Source organism: Rhinatrema bivittatum, chromosome 3, assembly GCF_901001135.1.
Source record: "Rhinatrema bivittatum chromosome 3, aRhiBiv1.1, whole genome shotgun sequence".
NCBI lineage: Eukaryota > Metazoa > Chordata > Amphibia > Gymnophiona > Rhinatrematidae > Rhinatrema > Rhinatrema bivittatum.
Window position 1 is genome coordinate 31,250,517 of NC_042617.1, and position 27,142 is coordinate 31,277,658.

Consider the following 27,142-nt stretch of genomic DNA (forward strand, 5'->3'; position numbering starts at 1 on the left):
CATATGTAAATAGTTGTTGGGGGCAGTCTGTACTCAAGAAGTCTGATAGTAAGGTTTTGATGGCTTATAAAGTTTGTTTAAGTCACACTGTTGCTATAATAAACTACACCTTTCCTGTTCATACCCCAGATCAATCCAGACTCCTGGGTTTTGTCTCCCTGCCAGCAGATGGAGACAGAGAAGAAAAGCTTTACTGACACTGCTATTTAACTTAGTGTGCCACCTGCAGTCCCCCAGTATTTCTCTGTTTCCAGCAGATAGCAGAGGTGTAAAACCTGCAATCTGGAATACTGGGGAAAAAAACCCCCCAGCAACAAAGGAAGTTCTCCCAGGGGGTTGTTAGGTACCTGGTGGGGCCATCCCCCCTGGTTTGAGGTGGGCGGGTGAGCAGGGGGTTATGACCCTTGGCTTAGGCTCATACCCAGTTCCCTGTACGTACCCGGATCAGTCCAGACAGTGGGTTGAGCCTCCTGTCCAGCAGATGGAGCCAGAGAAAAACTGAAAGAGTATCCTATATAAGGACAGTACTCACCCTGCACCCCTCAGTATTTCTCTGGCTTCAGCAGATGCAGACGGACGAACCTGCGGTTCCCTCTCCTAAGTGATATTTCTTTATTTCTTCTTGCGAAGTCTTCTGTTTTCTTTTCGCTAGGTCAAGCAAGTATTTCTAAAACAAACAAAAAAAATTCAGGAACAGTGAATTTTCTTTTCTCTGGAGACAGTTCTGTCTCCAGGCTCTTGTAGAGTCCTAGGGGGTTTTTTTCCCCTTGAGTAATTCAGCCTAGGTGTCTTTCCCAGTAGCCTAATTCCCTGCTTAGGGATGATACTGGTAGTCCAGTCATTCCTCCTCTTTTGCACTGGTGACCCTGAGATGTGACTATTCCTCAGGTCCTTTGCAGAGATGTTATAATTCCTCTGCTGTGGCCCAAATCCTTCAGCCTATTTAGCTGTTTCTCAAAAAAAAAAAAAAAAAAAAGAGACAGACAGAGGTGAATTTTTTAATTTCAGTATAAAAGTTGGAAAAAGGCAGTTCTTCACGGCTCTGGGCCGTCTGGCAGGGAAAGCAGCGGCTCGAAGCCATTCAGTCGGCTTCCCCACTTCACTGCAGTCAGGCTGGTTCACTCACAGCTGATTTACCAATGCCGAGGTCTGCGTTTTGTCATGCCTGCGGGGAGCCTGCCTCATGGCTCTCCCGCGATGGGCTCTGCTCGCTCTGCTTGCCCGGAGGGGAAGGACCCTCTGTGGCTCTTTTGAAATCGACGACCCGAGTCAGCTCGGCAAGCATGCGTCCGGGCCGTCCTCCACACAAAAAAAACGCAGGAATGGTGGCCATTTTGTGCCCTGACCTCGCAGCAGACTCAGACCCTCAGGGGGGAGGGGAGCCTGATTTTTGTTGTTTGCTGCCTGACTTAAGCCCTATGGGCTCTCCTGATGCTGATTCTGACCCTCCTCGAGGGGCCCCTCCCCCCCCCCCCCCCCCCCCCCCCCCCCCCCCCCGGGGCCCAGCAGAGCACATCCTCCTTTTTCACCAGAATTTGAGCTCCTTTTACATAAGTCCTTTTTAGCAAGCTTGGAAGTGTAGGAGGATCCCACTCCGGGCCCCCACACCGCCAAAAATCCCTCGTTTGGTTGTTAGCCAGGGCTCTGGCATCCCAGACTCGCAGGGTACTACTAGGGTCAGGACTGTACCTGGTGGGTCGGACCCACCTGACCCTCCTCCTCCTCCCACTCCGTTGCCCGATCCAGATGCCGACCCGGATCTTTTGCTTGATAATCATCCTGTGAATGGAGATGGGCTCTGCTTGCCCGGAGGGAGATGACCCAAGGGTTTTGAGGTTGTTCAAATGGGAAGAGCTGAACCTGCTTATTCCCTTTGTTCTGGGTGAACTAGGAATCGATGTGCCCACGGAAGAGCCCGCCACTGCCTCCACCTCCCATACCGTTGACCTAGTCCTGGTGAGTCTGAGGGCTCTGCCCTGTACTTTTCCCTTCCATCCTATTCTTATGCAGCTTCTGCTCAGGGAATGGAAGTCTCCCGAGTCTGGTCTCCGCGTGGGCAGGGCAATGGATAAGTTATATCCCCTCCCCATCCCAGCTCTTGAAATGCTCAAAGTCCCCAAGGTTGATGTTTCGGTGTCGGCTGTCACCAAACGCACCACCATCCCAGTTGTAGGGGCCACAGCCTTAAAGGTTCTTCAAGATCACAAGTTGGAAGTACATCTCAAAAGGATCTTTGAGGTGCTGGCTTTAGGTGTCCGGGTGACGGTTTGTAGCAGTCTCGTGCAGCGGGCAAGCCTCAGGTGGGTTCAGCAACTACTCAGCATCCAGGACCTCCCGTCTGCAGAGGCCGAACAAGCGGAGCGGCTCGAAGGTGCGATTGCATATGGAGCTCATGCCCTTTATGATCTCCGGGTGCAGCCAGGTCTACGGTCTCCGCCAGACGGCTCCTCTTGCTGCGTAACTGGGTAGCGGACTCCTCTTCCAAGTCTCAGTTAGGCACTCTCCCCTTTAAGGGTAAATTGCTTTTTGGGGAGAACCTGGATCAGCTTATTAAATCCTTAGGTGATAACAAAGTTCATAAGCTGCCCGAGGACAGCCCTAAACAGTCAAAATCCTTTTTTTTCTTTGTGCTCTCGATTCAGGGGTCAGCAGAGGAACAACAGAACGAGGGGGTCCTCTCAGCATCCTGCCTCCTCCAGATCACAGGCATGGTCTCATTCCTTTCGAGGACGTCGACAGTTCCGAGATGGCAATCCCCATGGATCTGCCGCCAAGTCCTCGCAATGAGATGAGGCAGGCCCGTTCCTTCGCTCCCTTTTTTTGCTGGAATGGGCCAAAATCACCACGGATCAGTGGGTCCTCGACGTGATTGACAAAGGTTATGCGTTAGAATTTGCTAGGGATCTTCCCGACAGCCACCTAATCTCTCCATGTGGCAGTCGAAAATAGCCAGCGGTGTGCCAGACTCTCGACAGGCTCCTGGAACTCGAGGCCATAGTCCCTGTTCCCCAAGAGGAGCAGGGATCCGGCCACTATTCCATCTACTTCATCGTCCCCAGAAAGGACGGTTCCTTCCAACCGATTCTGGACCTCAAGAGAGTCAACCAGGTGCTCAAGATTCCCCATTTTCGGATGGAAACCCTGAGGGCAGTCATTGCGGCGGTTCGCTCCGGCAAGTTCCTGGCTTCGCTCGACATCACAGAGGCTTACTTTCACATCCTGATTCACAAGGAACACCAGAAGTATCTTCGCTTCGACATACTGGGCCGGCACCTTCAGTTCCAAGCTCTCCCGTTCGAGCTCACCTGCGCCCCTCGCATGTTCACCAAGGTGATGGTGGTGGTGGCGGCTTTTCTCCAGAGGGAGGGGGTCTCGGTCCATCCCTTCCTGGACGATTGGCTCATCCGGGCGAAGTCGAAGCAGCTTTGTGTGATGGCGGTCAGTCGGGTGGTGTCGGTGCTCACCTCCCTCAGGTGGATAGTCAACTACTCCAAGAGCAACCTCTTGCCTTCTCAAGTTCTGGAATTTCTGGGAGCTCGTTTCGACACTCACGTGTCCAAGGTCTCCTTGCCCAAGGTCCGTGCACTCAAGCTCATGTGGCAGGTACAGCATCTCTTATCTCTGCCGATACCCACGGCCTGGGATTACCTTCAAGTTCTGGGCTCTATGGCTTCCACTATAGATCTGGTGCCCTGTGCGTTTGCGCATATGCGTCCTTTACTGGCCCGTTGGAAGCCGGTCTGTGAGGAGTTTCGAGCGCCCCTACCACTTCCCGAGCCTACCATCATCAGCATGCAGTTGTTGCTCTCTCTCGAGGGGCATGCCCCTGGAGACTCCCCAGTGGATCATCGTGACGATGGATGCCAGCCTCTCCAGCTGGGGAGCAGTTTGTCAGTCTCAATTGACACAGGGCTCTTGGCCTCCGATCCAATCCAAGTGGCACATCAACCGCCTGGAGGCCCGGGCAGTTCGACTGGCACTCAAGTTCTTTCTTCCCTTGATCCGTCGCAAAGCGGTGAGAGTCCTTTCCAACAATGCCACCACAGTAGCTTACATCAATCGCCAGGGGGGCACCAGGAGTCGCCTGGTAGCCCTGGAGGCCAGCCAGCTGTTCGCTTGGGCAGAGCGCCATTTGGATCGCCTGGCAGGAAAAGAGAATGTTCAGGCCGACTTCCTCAGTCGTCAGCATCTCGACCCCGGAGAGTGGGAGTTGTCAGACAAGGTGATGGATCTAATCATCTGCAGGTGGGGGGGGGTCCCCCACTCGGACTTGATGGCCACCCTGAAGAATGCGAAGGCTTCCCAGTTCTTCAGCCGCAGGAGAGACACTGCTCGGAGGGCGTGGATGTTCTGGTCTTGCCCTGGCCCAGCGATGTCCTCCTTTACGTATTCCCTCCTTGGCATCTGGTGGGAAAAGTTCTCAGAAGGATAGAACTTCACCACGGGCCGGTCATTCTCATAGCACCAGAGTGGCCTCGGAGACCGTGGTTCGTGGACCTCGTGAATCTCACGTCGGATGGCCCTCTTTGTCTCGCTAACCTCCACAACCTCCTGCGACGAGGTCCAGTATTTTTAGATCAGGCAGATCGCTTTTGTCTTGCGGCCTGGCTTTTGAGCGGTGGCGGCTGAGGAAGAGGGGCTACAAGGAGGAAGTGATTTCCACACTGTTGCGGGCCTGTAAAACCTCGACATCTTTCTTATGTTCGGGTTTGGAGGGGTTTTGATAATATGTGTATGGAGGCTGGGGTATCGACGCGCAGGGCCCCCCGGTCTCTCTGGTTCTTTCCTTCCTTCAGAACGGACTCTCCAAAGGTTTGTCTATCAACTCCTTGTGGGTTCAGGTTTCGGCTCTCGGCTCAACTATTGATGTGGTACCATGGGCATTTGTGCATATGCGGTCGTTGCAGGGGGCATTGCTCTCCCGTTGGAAGCTGGTGTCCCAGGATTTTCAGGCACCTCTGCCGCTCGCGGAGGCTGCCTTGAACAGCCTCTCCTGGTGGCTCCATCTGGACCACCTGTTGCGCGGGATGGATTTGGAGATCCCGCAGTGGACCGTCGTTACCTCAGATGCCAGTCTCTCCGGGTGGGGAGCTGTGTGCGGCAGGCAATCGACACAGGGGAAATGGACTGTGTCGCAGGCGGCGTAGCCGATCAATTGCATGGAGACCAGGGCGGTCCACCTTGCTGTGAAGCGCTTCCTCCCCTTGATCCAGGGCAGAGCCATGCGGGTGCTTTCTGACAACGCAACCAAGGTGGCGTACATAAACCGCCAGGGAGGAACGAGAAGCAGACAGGTCTCGCTGGAGGCGGACAGGTTGATGGAATGGGCAGAGCTCCACCTCGCTCGTCTGGCGGCCTCCCACATAGCCGGGGTGGACAATGTCCAAGCGGATTTTTTTAGCCGTCAACGCATCGATCCGGGAGAGTGGGAACTTTCCACGGATGCAGTGAATCTCGTTGCCAAGTGGGGTCTCCCACACCTGGACCTAATGGCCACTCGGAAGAATGCGAAGGCCCCGCAATTCTTCAGTCGCAGGAGAGAGCATGGGGCGGAAGGCGTGGACGCTCTGGTCCTTCCGTGGCCAAGGGAAATTCTACTCTGTGTTCCCTTCGTGGCCCCTAGTAGGCAGAGTGCTTCGGAGGATAGAGTGTCATCCAGGGCCGATGATCTTGATAGCCCCAGAGTAGCCTCGACGTCCATGGCTCGCAAACCTGGTCAATCTGGCGGTGGACGGGCCTCTTCGTCTCGGACATCTTCCAAACCACCTGCATCAGGGTCCTGTATTTTTTGACCGGGCAGATCGCTTCTGTCTTGCGGCCTGGCTTTTGAAAGGCACAGGCTGAGGAAGAAAGGTTATCCTGAGGATGTTATTTCCACCTTGCTTCAGGCTCGGAAGACCTCCACGTCTGTCTAATGTGTCCGGGTCTGAAAAGTATTCGAGGCATGGTCTTCACTGGCTGCCAATACACTACAGAATCCTACACAAGTCCATCACCATCATCCACAAATCCATCCACTCACAGGCCCCTCTCAACCTCCAAATCCCCCTCAGAATGCACTCATCATCCAGACCTATCAGAGACGCCTACAAAGGCTCCCTGACCGTTCCTCCAACTAAATCTACACTCCATAAGGCTCTCAGAGACCGGGCCTTTTCTACAGCGGGCCCCTCTCTTTGGAATACCTTACCACCGGACCTTAGACTTGAACCCTGCTTACCAACATTCAAAAAAAAACTTAAGACTTGGCTATTCAGGCAAGCCTTTCCGGAGTCAAATATCCATTGAGAGACCTCACTGCACAATGTTAATATCCATAAAGAGACATCACTGCACAATGTAAATAAGTTACCTCTGTAAATTTTTACGCTACTATCCTTATTTCCTTCCTCTCCCAGTTCTACAACCTTGTTTTATTGTAACTTTTGCTTCCGTTGCACTTGTTAAAAGAACAGTTTTTGCACCCCCTGTTATATGTAAACCGGCATGATATGATCTTATCATGAATGCCGGTATAGAAAAACCTTAAATAAATAAATGGTGTACCTCACTTCATATTTTCCTGCGTCGGGCAACAGGTACATACTTTCTTGCAGCGTGACTTGGAGAAAGGTCTAGCCTACAATTCTCTGCGGGTCCAGGTGTCCGCGCTCAGGGCCCTGGTACCTCGCCTGGATAGGGCATCTTTTTTCTCCCATCCTGACATAATGTGTTTCCTAAAGGGTGTGAAGCATGTCAAGCCTCCAGTCCATGCGGTGTCTCCTTCCTGGAATTTAAATCTGGTCCTTCGAATTCTCGGGGGTTCCCCCCTTTGAACCTCTGAAAAAGGCTTCTAACAAGGATCTCACTCTCAAGACTGTTTTCCTGGTCTCTATTTGCTCGGCTCGGAGGATCTCAGAGATTCAAGCTTTGTCCTGCCGGGGTTTCCTTGACCACTGTGCCTTCTTTTTTACCAAAGATGGTGTCGGGCTTCCATTTGAATCAGTCAGTGGAGCTGCCCTCCTTCACGGACGACGAGCCCAGAGAACTGCGTCAGTTGAATGTCAGGCGTGTTCTTCGCTACCTGGAGGTCACGAATGATTTCCGTCTTTCAGATCATCTGTTTGTGTTGTGGGGCGGACCCAACAAGGGCTGTAAAGTGTCTAAGACCACCATTGCACATTGGCTGAAGGATTCCATCTCGTCGGCGTACATTGGAGCGGGTCGTCCTCCACTGGACGGTATCCGAGCTCATTCACTTCGGGCCCAAGCAGCCTCCTGGGCAGAGAGTCGAGCGGTGTCGCCACAAGAGATCCGTTGCGTGGCGACTTGGAAGTCTCTACATACTTTCACACGTCACTACCGGCTGAATCTCCAGGCACCGGTTTTTGACTCCTTCGGGGCGCAGGTCATTCGAGCAGGTCTCTCGGGGGTCCGTCCTACGTAGGGAAGCTATGGGACATCGCATGGTCTGGACTGATCCGGGTACGTACAGGGAAAATAAAATTATTCCTTACGTGCTAATTTTCGTTCCTGTAGTACCACGGATCAGTCCAGACACCCTCCCTACTTATTCTGGGGGTTGAAGGTCTTCCTGCTCAAATGCTCAGTTCCGCCTATTCAGTGTATATTGTAAAGGATTAATGGTTCTTTCTGCAGGTTTTTATTGTTAATGTTCTCATACATTCATTGCATTTGTGTTCCATACAAGTTGACAATTGTTGATCCTGACTCTGATCCATCCAAGTGGGGGGTTTTCTCTCTACTTTGATATACTTTATACTGAAGGGATACAGAGGGCGCACCAGCTTAAGAGAGGGTGCCCTTTCAATTTTTGCTCTGACTCCATCTGCTGGACGAAGGACATAACCCACTGTCTGGACTGATCCGTGGTACTACAGCAGGGGTGGGCAATTCCGGTCCTCGAGGGCCACAAACCAGTCAGGTTTTCAGGATATCCCTAATGAATATGCATGAAAGAGATTTGTTTGCACTCTGCCTCAGCTGTATGCAAATCTCTTTTATGCATATTCATTAGGGGTATCCTGAAAACCTGACTGGTTTGTGGCCCTCGAGGACCGGAATTGCCCATTCCTGTACTACAGGAACGAAAATTAGCAGGTAAGGAATAATTTTCTTTTAGGGCTCGCACTGTCGAGGATGCGCTAGGAGTGATTGCGCACCTCTAGCGCCTCCTTGACAGTGTGCGCCCAAGAGAGGTCCGCTGTCGGTGGCTGTCTGCCAGTTAAGAAAACCGACGCTGAATTTATCAGTGTCTGTTTTTCTAACCAGCGCACATGAACAGGTTAGGAAAATGGATGCTGATAAATTCAGCGTCCATTCTCTGAATCTGTATAAATCAATATTAAAATGTTGGGCACTTAATATTAACTTATTCACTCCTTCATTTATTGCGGATTGGTCTGGTCCCTTCATTGTCACATGTTAGTGAAAGGACCAATCACCTTTCAGAAGGCTGTCCTGAAAGGGGATTGGTCCTTTCACTGACAAATGTCCGTGAAAAGGACCAATGGGCAATAAGTGAAGGAGTGAATAAATTAATATTAAGTGCCCGACATTTTAATATTGATTTATTCAGTCCTTACAGTGGGGCAGTCAGGTTCAGAAAATGGACGCTGAATTTATCAGCATCTGTTTTCCTAACCTGTGGATGTGCCAGGGGTTCAGGAACCGGACACTTGTCAACTGAGCATCCGCTTCCTGCACCTGACTGCTGGGGCTTTTTTTAAACTTTTATTTTTTAATTTTTTTTTAAAGAGTTGTTCCTCCTAGTTAATATCCCAACGATATTAAGTAGGAGGCAGTACAGAAAAGCAGGCGTTAATTTCTGATCGCTAAATTGTGCGTCCTAGATGCACTTTTTTTTTTGCATTGGGAGTGAATAGCTAATCCCCTTATTGCATAAGGGGATTAGTTAACGCCTATACAACCCGCGTCCAACTGCGGGTTAAACGGTGCACTTGACTGAGCCCACTGTATTGCATCGGCCTGTAGGTTAAGTAGCAGAGACAGTAAAGCTTTTCTTCTGTCTCCATCTGCTGGCAGGGAGACAAAACCCAGGAGTCTGTACTGATCTGTAGTATTCCAGGAACGAAAACTAGCATGTAAGAACCAATTTTCCTTTCCTTTCCTCTCCCTCCCCATTCGGAGAAGCAGAACACTCTTCATAGCTGTTGGGGGGGAGGGCTTTATTATATATGGCACATATTTTTGCAAGTGGTAGACTGCCCTAATAATAACCCCGCCCTCAGGCACACACCCAGCCTCAATATTTGTAATGCATAGATGGGCGTTTCTTGCTTATTTCTCATCTTTGTTGTCCTCTTTGTGGCTGGTCCAGAATGAACTGTAGTAATTATAGTGAATTGTTGCTCCTGGAGGTCTGTCCTCCAAGGCATAGCATCACATTTCAAATCCCAGAAACCCTTCCTCTCTCACATGTGATCGTGGCATGCTGCTTATACTTTCTGCTAGTACCAAGAGTTGAAGTCACAGGAATGTCTGGAATCTTTGGTAGTGAAATCTGGGGGAAAGAGGAAGCGAGGTTGGGCTTTATTGATGGCTTTGGTTATCTAGTAAAATTGATCTTTTTTTTCTTTTTCTTTAAGGCATGAGCTGAAAGCAGCCTCCCACATTACCAAATTGCCAAAGGGTAAACATAGCGTGAAAGGTAAGGGACACACTGAACAGTGCACATGCAGTGTGACAAACCTGTGAGATTCCTTGAAAACACCACTGTCTGCTGGATTATTCAAGATATTTTATTGGCTCTGCTTTTTGTCTTACTCTTGTGTTTTCCTTTCTTTGGATTACAGGGCACATGCCTTTTATTGCACTGGCATCCCCTGTGTTTACAGACTGAATGTCTTCCCCCCCCCCTTTCTTGCTTTACCTGTTAATGCTTTGCTTGTGTTTGTATGGTGCCTGCAGCTTGACGTTCTAGTAAGTCCCTTTCCTCTTTTTTTTGTCTATTGTTTCACTCACCCCAGAATATACCATAGAGTTCTACCCCTTTAAGCTGCAAGGCTGAGAGCAATTCATCCAAATCTTGCAAGAATTTCCCTGCTGCTCCAGTGTGACTGGGATCGCCTTCTCTCATTCTCTCCAGTTGACTTGTAATTAGGTTAATGAAGAGCTCCTTTTATTTGCATTAAAATCTTGCTTTTTTGCTGTCAGAAGTTTCCTTTTGTGTGAATATGGACTAGGGGTCCCTGTTACTAGGCCACAGTGCCTGGTAGGCATTTGAGTGCATCAGTGGAGGGAGGGGTACATGGGTGACCTCTTTATGCCCCAGAATGAAGCTGATAATTTGATCATCGGAGGAAACTGCCATCCTCCCAGCCCCTGGGTAGAACAAAGGAATTTTCCCTGTACGTACCTGGATCAGTCCAGACCCTGGGTTATGTCACCAATCCAGCAGAGGGAGGCAGAGAAAACATTCTAATGACTCTGACGTATACCCTGGAGCACCACCTGCAGTCAATCAGTATTTCTCTGTCTCCCAGCAGAGGTGGACGTTCCTAACCCCTGCAGTCTGTGGCAGTTTGTTATTTTTTAGTCAGGTAGTTTAGGAGTTAATTTTTTGCAGACTTTCTTTTTCTTTTGAAGAGAGCCTGTTCTTTTCATTTAAGTTATTAAAAAAAAAAAGAAGAGGTTTTATTTTTTCTTCACAGCCATTTCACTGCCTCCCGGGAGGTTGCCAAGTCCTGGGAGGACTATCCCTCCTGGTTTTTGAGGCTGCCAGAGTTGGGGAGGTTTTGTACCCAGCAACCACTCCTGGCAGGGGTGATACCGGGGGGGGGCCCGGCTCACTCACTCTACTTGGAGCAGCTCCTGGAGGCCGCAGCTTTTCGGTCAGGTAAAAAAGAAAAATAAAAATAATTCTTCACAGCTGAATCGTTGTTTACTTACCTTTTGGTGTTCGGTGGGCCCGTGCCTTTGTTTTTTGCCAGGGTTTCTTTTAGTTTTTTAGTTTATTTCATACTTTTTATTTCGTGCCGTTATTTCTTTATAATGCCGCGCGGCCTGCCGCGCTTGTGGAGATGCGCGCTTGCTTCTCTCCAGGGAGAGTCTCTGTTCATCCTATCTCCCCGGGGGGGGAAGGCTCATCAAGTTTGCCGATTAAAAAAAAAAAAAGGGACTCTGCCACTTCGCGCGGCACCAAAACCTCGGCCCAGCTGCTCTCCTGCCCCAAACTCTTTTAGCTGCAGTGCGGGAACTGAGGCACTCCTGTCTACTCGGAGGGTAGCGACACAACAAGCTATTAAGGGTGCTTCTGACCCGCCTCCGCTGTCGCCGCAGCCGGCGGTCCCTGGGGGGGGGGGGGGCAAGCCGCGTGAAACAGGGCCATATTTATCGGCTGAAAGCCTGGAGAAGATTTCAGATTCTTCTTCCTCTTCTTCTGCCTTTTCAGGGGATTTTCTTTGTTTTCTTCACAAAGCTTACAAATCTAAGAAATTTCATAAGAGACATAAGTCTCTCATCTGAACAGAGGTTAAGGCTACGTTCCTCAAAAAGGGCTAGTCCCACGGATTTGGGAGTGGGTCAGCTCCGAAGCGTCCCCTTCGTCGGGGTCCGGATCAGACAATTTTTTCTTTTTCAGATGATTCTGAGCATGGCTCTTTACCTATCCCGGACAAGTCCTTGCCGGAGGGGGATTTAAATGAAGACCCTGCTTTGAGTATTAGTTCAGACCCTCATGTTGCGGATGGGGACGACCCCAAAGTAGTCCGCCTGTTTAGAAGAGAGGAACTTAGTCCCTTAATTCCAGTTATTTTACTGGAATTGGGTCTCGAGGCTCCAGTAAAGGATTCTCGGATGGGTGACGTTGACCCAGTGTTGCTTGGCCTTAGAGGTCCCACGACATCATTTCCTTTTCATCTTTCTCTCACTGACCTTATGTACCGGGCGTGGGATACTCCTGAGTTGGGGCTTAAGGTAGCACGAGCCATGAAAAAATTGTATCCATTACCTGAGGAAGCTTTGGAAATTTTAAAATTTCCTAAGGTGGATGCTGCTGTTTCAGCCGTCACTAAGAAAACAACTATTCCAGTAATTGGGGCTACTGCTCTTAAAGATCTCCAAGATCATAAGCTGGAGGTTCAGCTTAAGCGAATTTTTTAGGTTTCTGCTCCTGGTGTGCGGGCGGCCATGTGTAGTAGCTTGGCTTTGCGAGCTGGACTAAGATAGGTCCAGGCTTTACAAAACAATTCTTCCCTCTCTAAAGAAGAAGTTGCTCAGGCTGATAGACTGGAAGCTACAGTTGCTTATAGTGCAGATGCATTATATGATCTCATTAGGACCTCGGCTCGCTCTATCGTTGCTTCTGTATTGGCTCGCAGACTTCTCTGGTTGAGGAATTGGTCTGAAGAAGCATCCTCCAAAGCTCAATTAGGGGCTTTACCCTTTAAGGGAAAATTATTATTTGGTAAAGAATTGGAAGATTTAATTTTGTCCCTAGGGGAAAATAAGATTCACAAATTGCCAAAGGACCATCCTAGGCCTAGAACAGGGGTCGGGAACCTTTTTGGCTGAGAGAGCCATGAATGCCACATATTTTAAAATGTAATTTCGTGAGAACCATACTAACTACAACCCCCCACTCTCCTGACTCCCCCCAAGACCTGCCAAAAGTCCCTGGTGGTCCAGCGGGGGTCTGGGAGTGATCTCCTGGACTTGGGCTGTCGGCTGCCAGTAGTCAAAATGGCGCAGACGGCCCTTTGCCCTCACTATGTCACTGGGGTCGACCAATGGCGGCGGTAGCCCCTGTGACATAGTAAGGGCAAAGGGCCGTCGATGCCATTTTGATTACTGGCAGCCAACAGCCCTTTGCCCTTACTATGTCACAGGGGCTACCACCGCCATTGGTCGACCCCAGTGACATAGTGAGGGCAAAGGGCCGTCTGCGCCATTTTGACTACTGGCAGCCGACAGCCCAAGTCCAGGAGATCGCTCCTGGACCCCGCTGGACCATCAGGGACTTTTGGCAGGTCTTGAGGGGCGTCAGGAGGGTGGGGGATTTTGTTAGATTTTTACTTTTTTATTAAAGATTTGTCTGTGAGCCAGATGCAGCCATCAAAAGAGCCATATCTGGCTCCCGAGCCATAGGTTCCTGACCCCTGGCCTAGAAGCTCTTTTTCATCTTGGTCTCGTTTTCGGTCTAACAGAAGATTTTGTTCTTCTCGTCCGTCAGCTCCTCCAGCTAAACAGTCTTCAGGTAGACAACAGAATTGGTTTCAGTCCTTTCGTGGCCGCCGCTTTGGTAGACCTGGAACTTCCCAAGTCTCAGGAGGCACAAAGTCTGTCCAATGAGATAAGGCCGGTCCTTTCTCCGGTTCCCGTCATAGGGGGCAGGCTGTGTCTGTTTTACGGAGAATGGGCCAGATGTACATCAGATCAATGGGTTCTATCAGTGATAAATCAAGGTTACGCTTTCGATTTTGTTCGGCGACTTCACCACCTGTTCCTAATTTCACCATGTTCTTCCCTACAAAAGCGTCTCATAATCCAAGACTCGCTACAGCGTTTAAGCGACCTAGGAGCTATAGTTCCAGTTCCAACATCAGAACATCGGAAAGGTCGTTATTCAATTTTCTTCGTCGTTCGGTCTGTCATAGTTTCGGTTCACAGAGGAGAATTTCTAGCATCTCTCGACCTCACCGAAGCTTATCTTCATATCTGCATTCGATCCGATCATCAGAAGTTTCTCAGGTTTTGCATTCTAGGGCAACATTATCAATTCAGAGCTCTCCCGTTCGGATTAGCCACAGCTCCCAGAACATTTACCAAAATAATGGTTGTGGTGGCCGCTCAACTCAGGAAGGAGGGTCTGTTGGTACATCCGTACCTGGACAACTGGTTGATTCGAGCGAAGTCAGAAACTCTTTGTTGTTATACATTCATCAGGGTAATCAGCCTTTTGCAGTCTCTAGGCTGGGTGATCAACGAAGACAAGAGTCGCCTATTACCTTCCCAATCTCTGGAGTTTTTGGGTGCACGGTTCGACACTTGTAAAGGGATAGTGTTCCTTCCAGAGCATCGCCTTCTCAAGATTCAATCACAAATTCGAGACTTACAGTCTATTCCTATTCCTTGTGTGCGGGATTACTTGATAGTTTTAGGTTCAATGACCTCTACTCTGGAGTTGGTTCCCTGGGCCTTTGCGCACATGAGACCACTTCAGTCTCCATTGCTTTCACGCTGGAATCCGTTTTCGGAACTATACCACCTTCCCCTTCCTCTTACAGAGACAGCTCGTTCCAGCCTAGATTGGTGGTTACAGACAGCGAATCTGCAACGAGGTGTACCACTAGAGATTCCGGAATGGACTGTGGTCACTACCGACGCTAGTCTTTCAGGCTGGGGAGCGGTATGTCAGAATACATCTGTTCAGGGTCAGTGGTCTGAAGAGGAAGCGCAGTGGTCGATCAATCTTTTAGAGACCAGAGCTGTTCGTTTAGCCTTAATCGCTATTCAACCTCTCCTTTGTGTGAAGTCGGTTCGGGTTCTTTCCGACAATGCGACCACGGTAGTGTACATCAATCGTCAGGGAGGAACCCGAAGCTTCCTGGTAGCTCAGGAAGCACAACAGCTGATCGCCTGGGCAGAGCAACATCTGCTCAGCATCACAGCCTAACACATTGCCGGGGTGGTCAGCATTCAAGCCGACTTTCTCAGTCGGCATCATCTCGACCCAGGCGAGTGGGAACTGTGCGATGAAGCCTATCAAATGATATGCATCATATGGTCCACTCCGGCAATGGATCTCATGGCCACATTTCAGAATGCCAAAGCCCCTCGGTTCTTCAGCCGCAGGAGGGAAAGAGGAGCGGAAGGAGTAGATGCTCTGGTACTTCCTTGGCCAAGGGATGTTCTTCTCTACATATTCCCTCTCTGGCCTCTAATCGGCAAGGTTCTGCGTCGGCTAGAAGTTCAACAAGTTGACGTTGTCTTAGTGGCTCCGGAGTGGCCATGCCGCCCGTGGTTCGCGGACCTGGTCAGACTAGCACTGGGCGGTCCCCTTCGATTTCGAGATCTTCCCTGCCTTCTGTCTCAGGGTCCGGTTTGTTTGGAAGAGGACGAACACTTCTCTCTAGCAGCATGGCTTTTGAGAGGTGTCTGTTAAAGAATAAAGGTTATTCAGATGCTGTAGTAACTACTTTATTGCATTCTAGAAAATCTTCTACATCTTTGGCTTATGCAAGGGTGTGGAAGGTTTTTGAATCTTGGTGTAATGAGCATCAAGTAGATCCAGTTCACGCTTCGGTATCCGATATTTTATCTTTTTTACAAGACTGTTTAGCCAAGGGTTTGTCCTGTAGTTCCTTATGGGTACAAGTAGCAGCGCTTGGATGTTTTCATGGTAAGGTTCAGGGATTATCCTTGGTTGCGCATCCGGATGTAGCACGTTTTCTCAAAGGTGGGCAACATCTACGTCCTCCATTTCGGAATCCTTGTCCTGCTTGGAGTTTGAATTTGGTTCTTAGGGCTCTGTGTTCGGCTCCCTTTGAACCCCTCAATCATGCGACTTTGAAGGATCTCACATTGAAGGTGGTGTTTCTTGTGGCCATTTCTTCAGCTCGTAGAATTTCGGAGTTGCAGGCCTTGTCTTGCAGAGAGCCTTTTCTTAGAATTTCTGATAGAGGAATTTCATTACGGACTGTACCATCTTTTTTACCTAAGGTAGTATCTTCTTTCCATTTATTTATTTATTTATTTATTTATTTATTTATTTATTTATTTATTTATTATTTTTATATACCGACATTCTTACATTAAAATGCAAATCATACCGGTTTACATAAAACAGAAAAAGCAGGAAAAAATATTTCCATAGTCAAATACAGAGAACATTTATTATAATAACATTGTTAACAAAGGCATAAGGTAGGAACTTGAAAAAAGGTTACTTAACAGAAAATGTAAAAGAAAAAATAGTAAATGAAGCACAAAGAGTTGACGTCGGGGGAGGGGCATGGTCACACATCGCAGTCACCCATTTCCCCTCACCTCCTGATGATAGTTCCGTTTCTTTTTTTATTATTTAAGATGGTGTTCACTTCTTGCGGGGGCCCAGGATGGAGGGTGGCCTCCCCGCTCGCTGGCGCCTGATGGTGAGGCGCTTTTCAACTGCCGCCGGAGCTCACAGTGACGTCGGGGGAGGGGCATGGTCACACAGCGCAGTCACCCATTTCCCCTCACCTCCTGATGATAGTTCCGTTTCTTTTTTTATTATTTAAGATGGTGTTCACTTCTTGCAGGGGCCCAGGATGGAGGGTGGCCTCCCCGCTCGCTGGCGCCTGATGGTGAGGCGCTTTTCAACTTTAAATTTAAATCAGTCCATAGAGCTTCTGGCTTTTCCGTCTTTAGATCGTTTGGATCCTTCCTCTAGGAATCTTAAAAAATGAGCTCTGTTGCGTTATCTTGAAGTTATAAACAATTTTCGATTGTCTGATCATTTGTTTGTTTTGTGGAGTGGCCCTCGCAAAGGTCATAAGGTTTCGAAGGCTACGCTTGCTCGTTGATTAAAAGAGACAATTCGTTCAGCTTATCTTCTAGCTCGTCGTGACCTTCCTGAAGGGTTGAGAGCTCATTCTACTAGGTCACAGGCTACCTCTTGGGCAGAATGTCAGTTAGTTTCTCCTCATGAGATTTGTAAAGCAGCGACTTGGAAGCCGTTGCATACTTTTGCTCGTCATTACCGCTTGGATGTTCACGCTCCAAGTTCGGCAGCCTTCGGGGACAGAGTTCTCTGAGCGGGACTCTCTGGGTCCCACCCTAATTGAATCAGCTCTGGTACATCCCAGGGTCTGGACTGATCCAGGTACGTACAGGGAAAGGAAAATTGGTTCTTACCTGCTAATTTTCTTTCCTGTAGTACCATGGCTCAGTCCAGACGCCCACCCTTTGTCTGTGTATTATATTTGTCTTTTCGGAGAGTCCGCTCGTTCACTGATTGGGTGATTAAACCACCTTTCATGCTGTCTATTTTTCTTAATATTTTCTTGTTTTTTCCCAAGATTTTTTTGGGGGATTCTGCTTCCATTTAACACTTGTGAGTTGGAAATTCGTTCTCCTATTTAGATAGCTAGTTAATGTTAGTAGTTAAATTTCTGCTTTGATACTGCTCAATACTGATTGACTGCAGGTGGTGCTCCAGGGTATAGGTCAGAGTCATTGGAATGTTTTCTCTGCCTCCTTCTGCTGGATTGGTGATATAACCCATGGTCTGGACTGATCCATGGTACTACAGGAACGAAAATTAGCAGGTAAGAACCAATTTTCCTTTGGTCATCATAGGAAGACCTGGCCTGGAAAGGTAGGAGTGGGGGGGGGATTAGAGTTTTAAAAATAAACAGACATTGTCCATACCAATGAAATAGTTATAGCTTTGTAAGTAATCGTGTAAAGATGCAAGCGCGACTTTTTGTGCAAGACTGCCAGATAAAGGCTTGCGAGGGTGTACACGTGTGCGGGACCAGTAACTCCTTCAGCCACCTTTCTTTCTCCTAGGATTGGGAAGCACAGCACCTGACCCCACTGCCAGCATTACCCTCGATGGCGTGGAAGTTCCTTTAGGAAAAGCAGTGACAACAAACATCAAGAATGCCAGTCTGCTTTATAATGAGTATCCTTTTCCTGCAGAGTGAGACTCAGTTCCCCTGTAGACTGTCAAGCCAAGGGGAGACTTTCTGTTTTGTCACACACTTGGTTGCTTCCTTAGGCATGACTTCTGTACATGTCCACATTAATGATTTTGTCCCCAAAAAAAAGGGAGAGAAAACACAAAAGGCAAGGTTTTATTTTGCTCAGCACTGGATTTTGGTTATTGTGATGGGATGATTATATACAAGTGTTCTGCCAGTATCTGTTGTCACTGTGCCCCCATCTGCTGCCCTCACACACATACTCACAGGTACACACAACGTTAGCATGTATGGAGAAGACCATTTCCTGGAAAAGTGACCTGTTTAGTGGGAGGAATTCCTAGAGCACTGAGGGGAGATTCTGTGGCTTTGGGAGACAGGGGCTGGTCCCTCTGCATTGGCTGTAGGAGCAGTGGCCCTCGCGTCTCTCTCCTGCTGCAGCTTCCCCTCGGCGTGATCCTGACTTATTCGCAGTGCAGCTCCTCAAGCTGCATCGTCGTCCTCTGTTGCTGACCCCCGAGTGAAGTGCTTTGAACCACTTGGCACAATTGTGTTCACTCAGTTCAAAACACAACAGCAGGTTGAGCCAGCAGAGAGCAGGGATGCAGCTTGAGGCACTGCATTGCTGTGGTAGTGCAAACAAGCAGGTTCTTTCCATGAATGAATGCAGCGCTTGCCAGAGGGCCAGGTCGATGGCGCCTTCCCTGGGTTTATCTCCCCCTATCAGTAGATGGAGACAGAGAAAAAAAACCTCGCTGACACCGTATCTAAGCAACCGTGCCAGCTGCAGTTCGTCATTATTTCTCTGTCTCCAGCAGATGGCAGAGGCTGTTAATCCTGCAGTTCTGCAGTTGACTAATTTTTTTCAGCTAATTTTTTCTTTTGAGCCTTCCTCCTGGGGTTTTCTTTTTTTTTTTTTTAGAATCCTAAGGGTTCTTCCCTGTCCGGTTGAGGCGGCTGAGCCGGGGGTTGGTACTCTTGTGTGTGCTTGGTCTGGGGGGGGGGGGGTGAGGAAGGTCCTCCATCTCTGTCTCAGGTCCGGGTTGGGGAACGGGCAGGAAGGGCTAGAAGGGGGGAGGAAAGCTCTGGTTTACCTGTTTTTCAACCAGATCATGCTGGTTTTGGTGCAGGGAGGCTTTTCTCCACAGACTTTGTTTTGTTACTTCATGATGCCTATATGGCCAGACAGCCGCAGAGTCCATCAGTCCAGCCCACTGAGGGTCCTTCGGTGGGTCCCAAGTGGTCTCCTATGCCTGGTAATAGGGTTCCCTCAGCACAAGGCTTGATTTTTCGCCCGCAGGGTGATGCAGCTGGGGCGGTTGATCTGGAGGATGCTATCATAGTTCCTGGTGGTACTGGTTCGGGGTCTGGCCAAGCTCCCATGGTGGCTCCGGTTATTCCGGCTGCCGAGGATGAGGGTCAGGGAATGACCCGGTCTCTTATTCATGAGGCAGAATATCCTAAGGTGGTCTACCTTTTTTAAAGGGAAGAGCTGGAGGTTTTGCTTTCCTTGGCTTACCAGGTTCTTGGGGTTAAAATGCCTCGGGAGAAACCAGAATTTGGACAGCAAGGACCCGGTACTAGGTGCCATCCGAGATCCTCCAACTTCTTTCCCTTACCACAAATCGGTTAGTAAGTTAGTAGAAGAGGAATGGGGGACTCCTGATTCTGGTTTAAAGGTTGCCAGAGCCATGGGGAAACTTTACCCTCTACCAGAACAGGATTTAGAATTTTTTCCCCTCCCGAAAGTAGATGCGGCGGTGTCTGCTGTGACTAAGCGCACCACGATTCTGGTTATTGGTTCGGCCGCTTTAAAAGACATACAACATCGTAAGATGGAGTTACACCTTAAAAGGATTTTTGAGGGTGGCATCCCTGGGTTTGTGTGCAGCGCTTTGTTCAAGTTTCTTGCAGTGTACTTGTCTTCGGTGGGTACAGCAGCTTCAAGGTAATTTGTCTCAATCAGGTGTGGACGCGGATACGGCTGAACGTGTAGAAGCAGCTGTGGCTTACAGTGCGGATGCCCTCTATGATTTGGTGCGTACTTCCTGCAGAGTAATGGCATCAGCTGTGGCCGCCCGAAGGTTGCTTTGGCTTCGCAATTGGGCGGTGGATGTTTCCTCTAAGGCACAATTGGCATCCTTGCCGTTCAAAGGTAAGTTCTTGTTTGGCGAGGATCTAGAGCAGCTGATCCAGTCTCTTGGAGACAAAGTCTCCTCAGGTTACCCGAGGATAAACCTAAGGGTAAGAGATTTTTTTCAATCAAGGTCTTGTTTTTGGTCCGACAGAAGATCGCGGCCTACCCGTGGTATGCCGGGACCGCAGGGGCAAGCACGGGGGACTCTCCTTTCGTGGAGCCAGAAGGTCCTTTAGGGGGTCCTCTGGTGGCTCCTCGGCAGGTGGTAAGTCTACCCAATGATGCCAGGCTGGTCCACTCCGTCTTTCCTATTATAGGAGGTCGCTTATAGCACTTTTACGATGAGTGGGCTAAGATCACTCAGGACCAGTGGGTTCTCAATGTGATAAGAAACGGTAACGGGAACTTTTTCTAATTTCCCCAAGCAGCTATCCGGTCAAGCGGCGGTACAACTGACTCTAGACCAGTTATGTCAGTTAAGTTCAGTAGTACCAGTTCCCAGAGCAGAGCTCCGTCAGGGGAGATACTCCATTTATTTTCTGGTCCCCAAAAAGGAGGACTCGTTTCGTCCAATACGTGATTTAAAGAAGGTCAATGCAAAACTAAAGGTGCCACACTTCAGGATGGAAATCCTCAGGTTGGTCATAGTGGCTGTACGCAAAGGAGAATTCCTGGCTTCCTTGGATCTCATGGAGGCTTATCTACATGTTCCCATCCATCAGGACTCTCAGCGTTTTCTCCGCTTCATGATTCTGGGTCATTTCTCCTCTTAGTTCTCTTCAGCTTGGAGAAGAGAGAGCTAACGTGTTTAATGTTTCCTCATAGGGGAATTCCATCCCCTTTATCATTTTGGTCACCTTTCTCTGTACCTTTTCTAATTCTGCTATATCTTTTTTGAGATGTGACAAGAACTGCACACATTACTCAAGATGTCACACCATGGAGCAATATAGAGGCATTATGATATTCTGTTTTACTCTCCATTCCTTTCCTAATAATGCCTAGCATTCTTTTTGCTTTCTTGGCTGCTGCTGCTGCACACTGAGCAGAAGATTTCAACGTATTTTCAGCGATGACGCCTAGATCCTTTTCCTGAATGGAGACTCCTAATGTTGAACCTTGCATTGTGTAGCTATAATTTGGGTTACTCTTCCCTAAGTGCATCACTTTGCACTTGTCCATATTAAGTTTCATTTGCCATTTGCATGCCCATTCTCCTAGTTTTGCACGGTCCTCTTGAAATTTCTCACAATCCTCTTGTGATTTAACAACTATGAATAATTTTGAGTTATCGGCATTTCCAGATCATTTATAAATATATTAAAAAGCAGTGGTCCCAGAACAGATCCCTGGAACACTCCAATATTCACAATTGTCCATTGAGAAAATTTTCTATTTAGCCCTACTCTGTTTTCTATCTTCTAACCAGTTCCCAATCCACAATAGGACTTCCCCATCCCATGACTTTTTAGTTTTCTAAGAAGTTTCTCGTGAGGGGTTTTATCAAATGCTTTCTGAAAATACAAATACACTAGTATCAACTGGCTCACCTTTATCCACTTGGTTGTTTATGCCCTCAAAAAACGTAGCAGATTGGTGAGGCAATATTTCCTTTGGCTAAAGCCATGTTGGCTTTGTACCATTGAACTATATGTTCAGCAGTTTTGTTCTTTATAATAGTTTCTATCATTTTGCTTGGGACAGATGTTGGAGTCACTCTGGGCCAGGTGATTTGCTACTCTTTAGTTTGTCAACTTGCTTTCCAGGTACACTGAGATTTGTTTCAGTTCTGCTGAATCCACACCTTTGAATATCATTTCTGGCATAGGTATCTCTCTATCTTACTCAGTGAAGACTGAAGCAAAGAATTAATTTAGTCTGTCTGCTTGGTTTGTCATCCCTAAGTACCCAGAAGCTAGAAGCTGTAGTTTCTGTTCCCTGAGAAGAAGGGAGGCAGGGCAGATATTCCATCTACTTTGTAGTCCCAAAAAAAGAGGGCACTTAATTTATTGCCCCATCCCTGGATTTCAAGAAGGTGAATGCTTCTCTGTGGGTGCCCTATTTTTGGATGGAGACTCTGTATTTGGTTTTTGCAACAGTCAGGAAAGGGGAGTTTTTTATGTCTCTCGATCTTATGGAGGCTTATCTGCTTATACCCATCCGAGAGGCGCACCAAAGGTTTCTCAGATTTGCAGTTCTAGGGAAGCTTTTCAGTACCAGTCTCTTCCTTTTGGTCTTACAACAGTGCCTCACACATTCACCAAGGTAATGGTAATCAAAGTGGTGGCCCTCCACAGAGAGAACATTCGTGTCCAGTCTTATCTGGATGACTAGCTTATTTAGGCAGTGTCATGGGAGGTTTGCTACCAGTCTGTCCTGAGGATGATGCAGAGGTTGTAATCCCTGGGCTGAGTGGTGAATTTGACAAACAGCTACCTGGTTCCTTCTCAGGAATACCTGAAGGCATGTTTGAAGACCAAGATGGGCACGGTGTTTCTTACCTCAGAAAGGATCTTGAAATTGCAAGGACAAATTCGATGGTTGTTACATCTTTGGACTCTTGAGTCTGGGATTATTTGCAAGTTCTTGGCTCCGTGGCATCTGCTCTGATTTGGTACTGTGGGTGTTTTCTCAGATGCGTCCACTTCAGAAAGTGCTGCTGTCGCACTGAAATCCTCAGTCGGAGGATTTTAGGCATCATCTGTCCCTTCTTCGGGATGCCAGGTCAAGCCTGTCCTGGTGGCTTTCACAGTCTAATTTGGAGAGGGGCATTGGCCTAGATATTCTGGATTGAGTAATGATGACAACAGATGCCAGTTTGACAGGATTAGGGGAGCCATCTGTCTTGATCAGGCGGTACAAGTCCTGTCCGACAATGCACTGTCAGTAGCTTACGTCAACCATCAAGGGAACACCAGGAGCCAGACGATGTCCCTAGAGACCCAGGAGTCATTTTCACTGGACAGAGTGTTGTCATCTAGTACTGTTGGCATCTCACGTAGAGAATGTGCAAGCAGATTTTCTCAGCAGACACATTCTAAATTCCAGAAAGTGGGAGGGAGTTGTCGAGCGAGACCATGTCTTTCATTCAGTCAAAGTGGGGAATTCCTCAGTTGGACTTGATGGCATTGAGGAACAATGCCAAAGCTTAACAATTTTTCAGTCACAGAAGAGAGTTGGGAGCAGAGGGTCTCTGCTCTCTCTGCCATGGCTGAGTAGGATCCCGATAACGTGTTTCCTCTTTGGCCACTGATAGGCAGAGTCCCGCAACGTATAGAGACTCATTGCAGAAAGATGATTCTAGTGGCTCCAGAGTGGCCACAGCACCTGTAGTTTGCCGATCTAGTAAACCTAACATTGGATGGGCCGTTGGGACTCGGGCATCTTCCCAGATTGCTTTTTCAGGGTCCAGTTTGCTTGGAGCAGGCAGATTGCTTTTGTCTCACAGCCTGGCTTTTGAGTGGAGCCAGTTGAGATTGAAAAGATACTCAGAAACATAGAAACATGACGGCAGAAAAAGACTTGTGGAGGTCATCGATGAAGGATCTTATTTTGAAGTCTGTTTTTGGTGGCTATCTGTTCAGGGAGACTTCGTACAGGGATCCTTTCCTCCAGTTTACAGATGTAGGAGTTTCTCTATGCACGATTCCTTCTTTCTTGCTGAAGGTGGTCTCCATGTTTCATCTGAGCCGGTCAGCAGAATTACCTGCCTTTGGGAACTTGGGGTTATCGACTCTTCATGCATATGAACTACATTTGTTGGATGCGCATCGATCCTTTTACGCTATTTAAAGGTCACCAACAGTTTACATAAAACGGATCATCTATTTGTTCTTTATGGAGGGAGTATTAAGGGGGAAAAGGCATTGAAGGCAACTATTTCCCAATGGCTAAAAGAGGCTATTGCTTCAACTTACATAGGCAAGAGGGCCCCAGTTCCAGTGGAGCTCTGGGTTCATTCCACTAGGGTGCAGGCTGTGTCCTGGGCTGAATGCCAGTTGGTTTTACCACAGGAAATCTATTGAGCAACAATGTGGTCTTCACTGCATACTTTTACCAAGCATTACAAACTGGATGTTCGGGCTCAAGACTCGGCTGCGTTTTGTGAAAGTATGTTGCGAGTGGGTCTTTCAAGTTCCCGCCCAGTTTGGGGGAGCTTGGGTACATCCCAGTCATTTGGACTGATCTGCGGACAAACACAAAAGGAAAATTGGTTCTTCCTTTGCACTCAAGCAGGCCAATTCACATCAGTGGGTATGCACACCTATCAGCAGATGGAGATGGAGTAAAGCTGACTTGCTTACATATAGCCCTGCCCCGACATCAACCTGCCAATGTTCTCCATCTCCAGCAAATGGTGGACATGCATCTCCCTTGTAGGGATTTTTATCGTACATTTACTTGGGTACAGTTCATAGTGAACGAATGTGGGTGGCACACTGTCTTAGAAACATGAAGACAGAAAAAGACCATGTGGCCCAGTCTGTCTACCCATCTGTCCAATTAATTTAGCATTATAATTCCCATCACTTCCTTAGAGTTCCCCTGTATTTGTCCCTGCTTTCTTAAATTCAGATACTGTTTTTGACTCTACCACCTCCACTGGGTGGCTATTCCCCTCATCCATCACCCTCTCTGTAAAGCAATATTTTGTAGGATTATTCCTGATTCTACCCTCTTTTAACCTCATTGCATGACCCCTCGTTCTAGAGTCTCCTTTCCTTTGAAATAGGCTCACTTCCTGTGCATGGAAACCTTTGAGATATTTGAATGTCTCTCTCATATCTCCCCTATCTCACCTTTCCTCTAGAGTATACATGTTTAGATATTTAAGTCTATCCCCATAAGCTTTAGAATGACAACCACTGACCAATTAGTAGCCACTCCCTGGACAGCTCTATGAATAGGAACCACATCCACCCTTTTCTAGTCCTTCATGACTACTCCATACTCTAAAGAAGCATTGAAAATGTTTTATGTACCACGAGTATAGTGAAGCTTTGTTCTGTTTTCATCTGCTGGTTGAGAAACAAAACCCAGTCTGGACTGATCTGTGGGACTTAAGGAAAGAAAATGAGCAGGTAAGAACCAATTTTCCTTTTTTAATCTGGTTTCTGGTGCCTAATGTTACAGCATAAAGTGCCTACAGCGGCAATAGAAAACAAATTCCCTCTCGGGCAGGATTGTTAGAACCTGTTGCAGATACTGTGGTTGTGAAAAAGGTCTCCTTTTTAAAATGGATGCTGGTTCCAAAATCCACAGCCACCTCTGGCAAGTGATTACATGATTAATTTACAGATTGCACTCATGATAAAAGAAAATGTGTGTGTGGCACTCCTCTTAATTCATAATGGACAGATTTTTGGGTTCATAAAAAAAAGAATTGGGTTTAGTGCATTCTTAAACCATGATTCTAGCAACTTGAAGAATCATGAAGCAGGTGGACAGTGCTACACAGGGCCTGTTTCTTAGATGCTTCCTCTGTGCATCCATGGCTCTCTGTCATTGGAGATAGGGTGCTGGTCTGCATAAGTATGACGGTTCTTATGTTGCCTAGAGTGTGCACCTAAAGCCTTCTGTGATGGTTTATTGTCCTCATGCACACCTGTAGCACTGCCAGCATTTCCTCCAGCCGTACTGGGCCACTGTCCAAGAAGCATGTTTGAGAATAGTTTCTTGTTCTCCCACTTCTCACTGGTACCATAAGGAGTGGGAAATACACGTATGATCCTTGACTCCTTCCTTTCAGATACATTGTCTACGATGTTGCACAGGTTAATCTGAAGTACCTATTGAAGCTGAAATTCAATTATAAGACCTCACTCTGGTGAACGGCAGCTCGGAACCCTCTCACACACAAGTTATCCTGTAGCTTTGCTATGTAGAGTTGACACAGTATGTTCGCATGTCAACTTTCTTTTCTGATGTACTTACGAACTGCGCTGCTGAGCACTGTTGCCAAAGCAGCTTTGTAAACTCACACTATTAAACTTGAATGCCAATACTTCCAGGAAAGCAAACTGATTCAGTCATGTGGGCTTTAAAACTGACAAGAAAGGGAGAGAGAGAGAGAAAATAAATGGTTTTAGTGAAATGAAGAGGAGGAGACCGTGTGAATGTATACAAACATGGCCCCCCCACCCAACACCAACACATTAAGATTTCCTCTGGTTTGTTGAAAATATGCTTCCATAGTTTTGATTTTGAATAATTGTTACTTGCCTTTATTTTAAAGTAAAAATAAAAGCTAATTTCTTATTATTGAGATTTTTATTTTTATTGTATACTGTTGCAGAAAGTAACCCTTTTTTTCCCCTTTGCTTTACCACCACAAATTGTAGGAGTGGTTAAATAATTGCCATAAGTGATGTATCTTACTCCACAGTATGGCCTTTCATCAGTGGAGGCTGGTACGACGCCCCATTCCCCTTTACCCCCCAGTTTCACAAACTCCCAGCCAATTTGTGAGAACATTTTGTGCTGTAAGAGACATCACCTGCACCATCAATCATCAAACTGTATAAAGCAATCACAGATCTCACCTTCAATGATGCTTTGTACATTTTTTTTAAAAACGCAACATGCTGGACAGAGAGAGCCGCCATTCTGCAGGTGCATGTTAGCAGTGGATCTTACTGTTCTCCTAGATGAAGATCATACTTGCACACCTTGACCATTCTGTGCTCTTGATTGGATGAATGTCTGGCTGCAGTCATGATTGGCTTCTGAGGCTGCCAGATGTCATGATGCACAGGTGTGGCATTGTGACATCACATACCCTTAAAGCTAAAGAAATTTAGAATATTGGTGACAGCCAATTGACTTCGGTCTCCAGAGGCAGTAAGTGATCATAGAAACCCACTGGAGATTGAGTGACATCTAATTTGGAAGAGATCCCAGAGAGTGGCTTGCACCTCCAAAACACATGCTGGGAGTGATAGCTGGGGCAACAGCAAGGCACAAGAGAGTTCTCCTAGGTCAAGCAGGATGGTAGTTTTTACATGTGGGTGACATCATCAGATGGAGCCCGGCACGGAAAACTTGTCAAAGTTTCTAAAAACTTTGATTGGCACACTGAGCATGCTCAGCATGCCACTATCCACGCGTCCACATGGGGTCTCTCTTCAGTCCTTTCTTTTCAAAAGAGCTACCGTCTCGCGGAGGTGGAGCTCGTGCTCTTTTCTCAGGAAACTCTTTTTAAAAAAAAAAAAATTTTTTTTTCACTTTTTCTTCCTGCACTGGGTCTCTCTTCAGTTCCCACTCCTTTCTCGGTCAGTAGTATTTTTTTGTGCTTCTCCTGTACCCACCGGTACTGACATATAGCCCTGCCCCAACATCAGTCTGCCAGTATTCTCTGTCT

The 27,142-nt window shown here is 47.7% G+C and overlaps 1 protein-coding gene across 1 annotated transcript in view; it reads left to right on the forward strand.

Annotated features, from left to right (window-relative positions):
* PARP1 (poly(ADP-ribose) polymerase 1) overlaps positions 1–26,047 on the forward strand; it is a 233,401-nt gene extending 207,354 nt beyond the window's left edge. The window contains exons 21-23 of the mRNA XM_029593046.1: positions 9,609–9,670; positions 17,512–17,626; positions 25,532–26,047. Of these exons, the coding sequence (XP_029448906.1) occupies positions 9,609–9,670; positions 17,512–17,626; positions 25,532–25,613 (259 nt within the window). The 3' untranslated portion in view covers positions 25,614–26,047. The remainder of the gene's footprint in view (positions 1–9,608; positions 9,671–17,511; positions 17,627–25,531) is intronic.
* The last annotated feature ends 1,095 nt before the right edge of the window (positions 26,048–27,142 follow it).